This window comes from Geospiza fortis, unplaced genomic scaffold (assembly GCF_000277835.1).
Source record: "Geospiza fortis unplaced genomic scaffold, GeoFor_1.0 scaffold706, whole genome shotgun sequence".
NCBI lineage: Eukaryota > Metazoa > Chordata > Aves > Passeriformes > Thraupidae > Geospiza > Geospiza fortis.
This window is the reverse complement of record NW_005054606.1, coordinates 455259-464009: the sequence shown is the minus strand read 5'-3', so window position 1 is coordinate 464009 and position 8751 is coordinate 455259. Positions and strand designations below refer to the sequence as shown.

The window sequence follows — 8751 nt, the reverse complement described above, 5'->3', positions numbered from 1 at the left end:
TCCCGCCCCTCTGCCCTCTCATAGCCGCAGCTGCCTGGGACGCTGCCTGTGCCCTTTGCTGCTGCCTTGGCTCAGCCCTGTGCACTTCTGAGCTCCTGCCAGCTGGGCACCTCTGTCACTGCTCTGTGCCTGCTCTGTGCCTTTCAGGTCCTGGATTGCCTGGATTTGAATGAATGGGGTAGCAGTGTCCTGGAGCTCTTGACAAAGCACCTGCTGAGCGAGTCCATGGAGATGCGACGCCTGGCACTCAAAGGCCTCATGGTGCTCAGCAAAGACCCCTCAGTGGTGAGAAGGAAGCAGCAGCAGAAGCTGTGCTGGCAGCGTGGGGCTGGGGCAAGCAGCCCCTTGGGCTTGGCTGGGCTTTGGCAGCTGTGGCAGCTGCTCCCAGCTCTCCAGGCTCTCTGTTCAGCTGCCTGAGTGCTTCGGGACAGGCCTTTGGCCTCTAGACTCCATGGCAGGCGGGTGGGCTTGCACTGCTGGAGCAGTGTTGGTGGTGAAGCTTTTCATGGATTCGCAGCACAGCCTTGTGTTCCACATAGGCCAAAAAAATGTGCAGCCTGTCTGAACCCCTTATGGAGCTCCTGAAGAATGAAGACATAGAGGTGGTCAAGATGAGTCTCACTGTGTTCAGAAATATACTCGTGAACAAGGATATCCTAACATCCTGCTCCACCGCCCCGAAACTGGCTGAGGCACTCCGGCCCCTCTTTGACAGTGTAAGGCTCTGTGCCCCCAGCCGTGGCCCCTGCGTGCTGCCCAGAAGTGTGGTGCCCTGTGGCCTCTTGGGCCTGTGCACAGGGGGTCCTGAAGAATCCAGTGCTGAGTTTTTTCCTTTCCAACAGGACAATAGTCATGTGCAGTGGCTCTCCATTGGCCTCTACAAAGATGTGATGGAATCAGTAGTGGAAAAGGGAAAAAAGGCCCTGAAGGTTCATGTGAGCGAGAGCCTGCTCCCTCTCTTCTTCCACTGCTACGATGAGAACCGGCGTGTAGCACAGGTGAGGCCTCCTGGGTGTCCCCATGGAGGGGGCTCATCTGCCTCCCCACCCCCTGGCACCTGACGGGCTCCAACCTCCTCCTGGCCCTGACACAGAGATGTGGGTCCTGTGCCCTGGGCTATGGTGCCATCTCTGGGTCTCTGCTGCTCTGCAGGCCTCTCGGGAAACACTGCTGTGTGCAGTAAATTTCCTGAAGAGAAGGGATCTGAAACAGCTGCTGAAGATGGACGACCCGTGGAGCTTCGCTGAGCACGTGGTAAGGACAGGCTGGAATCCCCAGCCCAATGCCTGGAGAAGCCGCCTGCCCACGGTGCCCAGTCTGTGGGGCTGGCAGCTGTGGCCCCTGCCCAGTGCCGCAGGCAGGGGCACCGGCCTGCGCCCTGCACACCGCTCCCTTGCCTGGGCCGTACGCGGGGCCTCAGGGCTCTGTGGGCAGGGGGGGCTGTAGGGAGCGCCCAGCCCAGGGGCAGGGCCCGCATAACGCTTTGCCTCTGTGCCCTGCCGCTCTCTGCAGCTGGCAGAGGACAGGTGCCGAGCGGCCGAGCACCTGCACCTGGCCCTGCCGTACCTGCAGAGCCCACAGGAGCCCCTGCGAGAGGCGGCCGTCAGGTCCATTGGTGAGCCACCAAGCCGGGTCTCGCTCCTTCCCTTCCCCATGGCCTCGGGATCCGGGCCAGGGCCGTGACAGGTTCTGTGTTCCCAGGGATCGCCGGGATGCTCATGAGAGGACAGCGGGAGGAGCTGCAGCTCATCTGTGAGGGTGAGGCCACGGGCTGTCAGTGGGAGCTGCCAGGAGAAGCTGCAATCCTTGCCCCGGCTGTGGCGGGTTCCGCTCCTTGTGCACACTAGGGGCAGCATCGGGAGAGCACGGAGCCTTTTCAGAGATGTGTCATTTGTGACCAGCACCTTTCAGCTGATCCTTGTGTCCTGCTTCCTTCAGGCCATGGCAAGAGCTGAGTGGGCCGGTCCTTTCAGGGGCTTTCCTCTGACCATGGCTCTGTTTCTTTCAGCCCTTCAAGCCCTTAGCACAGATGAGAGCCCCTCCAACACAAACCTGATTGTTCAAGTCATGTTGGACGAAAGAGCTGCATCACTCAGTTCATCTTCTGGATTGAGACAACCAGGACAGCCGCAGATCCCATGCAGGAGGAAACAACCTGGAGATCAGAGGACAGCAGCTGGAGCTCCAGGCCCAGCTGATGCTGGGCAAGCCTGAGCTCGCCTTCCCTCTTTACTTGTCCCTCCCTGCGGCCTTCAGAACCTGCTTGTTCCCTTCTCCCAAGCTTTGCCATTAATAAACGTTTCAGCTTCTTCACCTCATTTGTATCTTTGTGGAGCTGAAGTGGATGAAAACCTGAGCCCTGGAGCACACAGGCCCCATCCTGCTGTTCTTTTCTGTGCTGCCTTTTGTGCAGAGAAGCAAAGCACATCAGGCTGGAAATGTCCCTGCCCTGAAGGTCTGGTGTCACAACATTGTGAAAGACCTAAGGGTCTTGCTGAGTACACTGAAGGTCAGCAGCAGGACGAAGAGCCTGGATTTTAGAAGAGTCAACTTCAGTATTTCCTGAATCCAGCTGTGAGGGATTCCATGGCAAGCATCTACTGGGGCTAAAGGAGCTTGGAATGCTGGAAGTTATTCAAGAATAGGTTCCTTGAAAGCACAGCAGTGGTCCTTCCCTACAAAGGGAGAGGAAGAGGGCAGAACCAGAGACCACCCTGATTTACAGTGAGCTTTGGGTGTACTAAAAATGAAGCAGCAGTACAGGGGCTGACACACGACTGTCCCACTGCACTGAGCGCTGTCCAGCAGTGCTGGGATCCTGGGTGAGGTTCTGGTCTCCACAACTGAGGAATTACAGCTCCTGCCTCGTACACAGTCAGGAGCCCAACCAAGTGAGACCAGAGGGAGGAGACCCTTCCAGCCTCTCTTGGGCATGGCTGCAGAACAGCTGCTGCTTCTTCCTCCTCCTGTGTTTGGGGTTTGCCAATCCCAGTCAGGTTGTGCTCTATTTTCCAAAGACTGTTCAGAACAGGCATGAAAAGTGCTCCGTGCACAGTGGAGAGTCCTGGAAGGTGCTTACAGGAGCATCTAACCCTAATCTACCCTTTTGCAGTTTAAATATGTCATTTTCTCCAGCAAGAAAGAGCTCCTCTGGCTCTGCCAGTGCCTGTTCTGCTGCCTTCGGGCTACCTAATGTTGGGATAAGGAACTTGCACCAATTCCAGAGTCTGCAGTGACAACAAAGATGCTGAATTTGAGACTGGTAAGTTGGTATGGTGACTATATAAGGCTAAGCTGGAGTCCTAAAACTCCTTTGATGCTGTGATGTTTGCTCAGCAGTTGAGAACTTGAGTACAATTGTGGTTTTTCTCTCAGCTCTGGGAATCACAGAATCCCCCGGCAGTTTGTGTTGGAAAGTATTTTAAAGATCCTGTAGTTCCAGTTGCCTGGCTATGGGCAGGGACACCTTCCATTAGAATTGGACTAATCCATCTTTACCTTCCCTCCTCTGGATTTGGATCTAATGTGGATATATCAGCTGATTAGATTTTGTAGCTCAAAGAAATAGGAACAGGACTGTCCCAATATCCCATCTAAAGCCACCCTCTGGAAGTGGGAAGCCATTCCCTCTGTCCCTCCAGGCTCTTGTCCAAAGTTCCTTTCCAGCTCTCTTGGAGGCCCTTTTAGGCCCTGGAAAGGCCTCTAAGGGCTCCCTGGAGCCTTCTTCAGGCTGAACATTCCCAGTTCTCCCAGGCTGTCAGTGTAATGCTCCAGTTCTTGGACCGCTTCCTGGTCCTTGCTGGCCTCCTCTGGGCCTCCTTGAGGTCCTCTGCCTCCATCCCAAAGCCATAACAGCTTGCACAGACAGAAGCTGCCCTCAGCTGCCTTAAGGGAAGAGCACACACAAACTGTCCGCTGTTGGAAACAGGGAGCTGGGGAAGAGCAGCCTGACCTCCCAGTGCTGCTAGAAAACCTTTCAGCTGAGGAAGGAGTTTTGTTTCACTGGAGACAGCAGCTCCCCCTTTGGCTTTAAACACAACCAAAGGCACAATCATTGATTAGAGGCTGAATAAAATGATGTATTCCAGTCCTGCCCACCTCTCCCTCAGGGAACTGACAGGCTGCTGGGTTCAGACAGCTTTTCTTAATGACACAGAATTTTTTCACAATCATGCCATCAGAGAACAAACAGGGGTAAAGCACTTTTATTTACACTTACTCAGTTTGTAAAACCATGTGTCCACTGCCATAATTTAAAGTGCAAGCTACATGTCTTCTGAATAAACTGAAGGCATACCAGGTGCTAGGTAAGATAAAATACTGCCACCAGTAGTTATACAACTAACTACAAATGCCAGTAGCATAGTTCAGACCCTGACCAGCTTAGTGTGTTACTTCCTCTTGTATGTTACCAGCCAAAAACATATTCCATTGCTTTAGATACAATACTTTCATCTTTCCTAGGAGTTTGTCTGTCAGAAACCACCTAGAAGGCAGGGAGAAAAACAAAAAGAGAAAATACAAACCATCAGTCAACATGTAGTTAATAGTTTTTACACTAAGCACTTATTTCTTCTTCTCCTAAGTGCTACTATATTTTGACAAAATATGTTCGAAATCTCTTCAAATCAAGCCCTTAATCCCTGGAAAAGAGCCAAGTCATTAATTGAGTATTTTTTTGTTATTATTTTAGAGACTGAACAGACTGAGCTTGTACTGGAACCACGTCATTAAAGAGCTGACAGAAAAGGTAAAGGTCACATTGAAACTAATGTCTGCCTGCACAGCCCTATAGAGGTAAGGGGAGACAACACAAAAACACATGTTTCTGTTTCCTTTAAAATACCTGATAGTCACTAGTGGAAGCCTTATATGCTGTTGCCAGAGGTCTCATGGTAGAAATCCTTGCACTGTTATTTGCAAGTTGTGTTGGTGTGCCAGCAGATTTTGTAGGTGGAGTGAAAATCGAAGACATTGAGGATGTAGAGCTTCTTTCAAAGTTCTCCATCAGACTCTTAAATAGAGGGTTAATATAATGTAAACAAATACTGAAAAGCAGTATTCCAACCTTTATCATCTAAAGTTATCTACTATTTGAATTTTTTTGATAAAACATATTTGGATCCCATTACTCTTTAGTATCATATATCCTTAAAGGAGACAAAAAAAAAAATCTGTGCAGAATGACTGAGGAATGACTGTTATTTTCTTAAGCTAATGTACAGCACTCACTGCAAAGGGCTGCAAGCATTAAAGGTCAGGATATTGCCAATACCTACACACTAATAACTCATGTTGATATTAAGACTACAAGACAGTCATGTCTACCCCCAACTACTACTTACAAGAGAGTGACATGTTTTTATAGGGGCAGGTGGGAAAACAGGATTGGGATTTCCTTGCTAACAAATTTTCAATCCAAAGTACTAAGATAAATTCAAGAGCCAGAAGCACATAGTCACATAAAAAATAGAGAGGTACAATTAGGAGTAGCAACAGTCTTAATCTACCATTAGGTATCTACTGCAGGCCCTAAATTCCAGTCAGGAAACTTATCTCAATTGTGTTTTACATTATGGTTTCACTTCCTTGTCTTGTATGGCAATATAATTGTGTGCATTGTAACTTCCAAGGAGCACAGAGATTACTCATAATGGTCTTTCTCAGCAGGAAATATTGACAAGTATTTAAGAAAAAACTTATGTAAATGTGTAACAGACTATATCTATATAGATGAACTGCCTACAATTTGCAATTCCAAAAGAAAAAAGAAATTAAACACATCAGGGAAAATAAAAAGCAAGGCCAAAAGCAGAGTGCCTTTGAATTAAAAGCAATTATTAACTTACTTTATCTATACAAGGCTTGACACCAATCATGATAGATTCACCAAAAATTTTTCCATCTTTGCTTAAGGCTTTCCGGGCTTGAAGCTTAGACTGATATCGAATATGCATCCAGTTTCCTGTGTTGGACATCTGAATGAGATTAAGTGAAAATTGTGAAATGTAGTTTTTTATATGCTTAATTCACAATGTTTTCTGACATAAGTGTCAAACTAAGACATACCACATGCTTTAATATGTTTCCATACTGAGCAAACTGTAGTAGAATATAGGAAGCTGATGCTTGAGGAAATCTGAAAGACAGAAAAAAGTACTCAAAAAATTATAAGTGGTTTAAAAATTCAGGTGTTAAGATACAACCCTATGAAGCCTTTACAGAAATCCAGAAGAGAGCACTGTAATATCAGAAGCAGTGACTTGAGAAATATCACCTTCTAGGCACTTTACCACACACCCCAACAGCAGAATGGTGCCTTTCTAACTAGAAAAAATAATGTGTAGCTCAATTTAAGATGCCTAACTGAAATGTATGTGTTTGCTTGCTTTAACCATAGCTGTACTTGCAATACATACCAATGCCAGACAACATCAATGTCCCAGTATGTCTCTCATATGCTGTAAAGACTTCACCCAGGTTTTTCCAATACTTTGGAAATCAACTTACCCAAATACAGTTACCCATGTGTCATCAAGCTGATCTTCTGAAGTAAGGGAATCACCTTGAGTATAAAAAGGATCCAGCTGAGCAGGAGACAGAGTAGTCTTCTTAGGCTGCCCAATGCTTGCAGGGCTGAACATGCTTGAAGCTGTTAAATTGAAATGGTATTGCTGAACAAATTTTCTTTTGCAAGACAGAGATTTATTGTAAAAGAATAAATTCAGTGTCAAGCATTTCACTTGTATGTGGAAGAATCTGATGGGGATTTACTCACAGAACAAGTAAGTCAATCATAGCTTCACATCTGCAAACACACTAGGAAGTTTTTATGACTAGCAGCCTAGTGTTCTCTTTGACTTCAAAACACCAACAGCTTAATACAGTTGCCAAATAGGAACAGGCCAACACAATAAAGCTTAGCAAGAAGCCACCAGTTCATACACAAGATATCAAACCTTGTGAAGATGGAAGGCAATCCATCAATCTCAGCTTCTTCACTCAATTACAACCACCTCTGTGCTCAGTTCAATACCACATTTGGAACAGGGAACAAGAAAAGCTGCTTGAAATTCAGTCTCAGAATGAATAATTATTTCCTAATCATACCCACACACCTTTTGAAAAGCTAACAAATATACCACCTCTTCATAAACTAGCAAGGAACTGATGTAGCTTGAACAGTGATGATTTTTCTATATTAAAGAAAGCAGTAAAAAAAGAGAATAGAAATTTTGACAGGACATCTACCTGCTCCTGGAGTTGATGGCAGAATTCCAGTGGATGGGCTCTGTGATAAAGTAAAGCTGGCCTGCATTAATATACAGAAAGTAACAAATTATTCTTATAGGTATATTGCTCAGATCAAGAGACAATTTTCAAGTGATTTAAACATTCAGGTAATAATATTAATTATTTGCCTTAAGTTATTCCTAACTTTTTAGAGAACAGATATTTGCATGTATATTTAACAAAAGATTACTAAGAGCTATTAATGAAAAGTTATTTGACAGCATATTTGACATATGCTTTGTGAAACAAAGTAGCTTTAAGTATCAATACTCAGAAACCTTCTTAAAATAGCCATGTCACTATTGCTGCACTGTAATAATTCACACATTCATATGCATCCTGATGGGAAGGATATTAGTATCCTAATTTTATCAGCATTTTCACTGCCTAAAGGGTTCAGAAATCATGGAAACATAACCTTCCCTGGCATGGAGACTATTACTAGACTTACTTTCTTGCTCAACTATTTAGTGCATAGAAGGAAAGTATACTTTGAGTTTTAGATGGTAGCAGTTGTTTTCTTTTTAACATAGGATTTCAACACTCAAAACAATTTTAGTCTACTTTTAGCCTGAATTATGGCATTTCTTAGATACAAGATGGAATAGCCTGGAGTACCTGTAGACCTAGCAACATAGGTTCTGATAGCTGCTCAACATTGTTTTGAAATTTAATATCCAGTCCTTTAAGACACCATAGGATTCTGTCCTTCACAGAGAACCTCAGCTATCAGAATAAACTTTTCAGAAGGCAACACTCAATACAAAGACTGCTCATTCAGTTTAAAGCGCTCTCCTTGCATCAGAAGAGTTCAGTGAAAAAGGACCTAGTAATGCTTCATCAGTCAGTTAAGCAGCAGAGCTTATTATAAAATTCATCTCGTAGAAATTTCAGTGTTTCTCTTTCAAAATTAACCCCAACTAGATATTTTATTCAGAAAGAAAATTCCTTCTGTTTCCATAAGTGCCTCTATTGCCTTCTAAAAAGTAATCACAGAAACCCAGAATTATTAAGGTTGGAAAAGATCTCAGATCATCGAGTCCAACCATTAACCTAACACTGCCATCTTGACCACTAAACCCCTTGGGGACACTTGTCCCCAAGTGTCACTTCCACACATTTTTGAACACCTTCAAGGATGGTGATTCTAACCCTTCCCTGGGTGGCCTGTTCCAATGCCTGACCACCCTTTCAGTGAAGAAATTTTTCCTGATATCCAATCTAAACTTCTTTTGGTGCAACCTGAGGCCATTTTATCTTGTCCTATTACTTGTTACCTGGGAGCAGAGACCAGCCTACACCTTGCTACAACCTCCTTTCAGGCTGTGGAAGGGTCCTTCTGGCAATCAGCAGCCCAATAAACTTACAAGAAAGCGAAAAGCTGACAAACAAAGCTGAATTTGAGAACATAACTGACTTGCATAACTGAGGATCACTTGCATTTTTCATTTCCTGCTG

The 8751-nt window shown here is 45.5% G+C and overlaps 2 protein-coding genes across 2 annotated transcripts in view; one reads left to right on the top strand and one right to left on the bottom strand.

The window, feature by feature from the left end:
- LOC115948904 (maestro heat-like repeat-containing protein family member 6) overlaps positions 1-2214 on the top strand; it is a 4558-nt gene extending 2344 nt beyond the window's left edge. The window contains 7 exon segments of the mRNA XM_031064591.1: positions 76-285; positions 540-716; positions 843-998; positions 1153-1254; positions 1513-1615; positions 1702-1758; positions 2009-2214. Of these exon segments, the coding sequence (XP_030920451.1) occupies positions 76-285; positions 540-716; positions 843-998; positions 1153-1254; positions 1513-1615; positions 1702-1758; positions 2009-2214 (1011 nt within the window).
- Positions 2215-4177: 1963 nt separating this feature from the next.
- NUP35 (nucleoporin 35) overlaps positions 4178-8751 on the bottom strand; it is a 7092-nt gene continuing 2518 nt past the window's right edge. Inside the window, exons 3-8 of the mRNA XM_005430189.2 lie at positions 7252-7312; positions 6511-6652; positions 6070-6139; positions 5850-5978; positions 4847-5014; positions 4178-4486 (exon numbers count right to left, since the gene is read on the bottom strand). Coding sequence (XP_005430246.2) covers positions 4409-4486; positions 4847-5014; positions 5850-5978; positions 6070-6139; positions 6511-6652; positions 7252-7312 — 648 coding nt within the window. The 3' untranslated portion in view covers positions 4178-4408. The remainder of the gene's footprint in view (positions 4487-4846; positions 5015-5849; positions 5979-6069; positions 6140-6510; positions 6653-7251; positions 7313-8751) is intronic.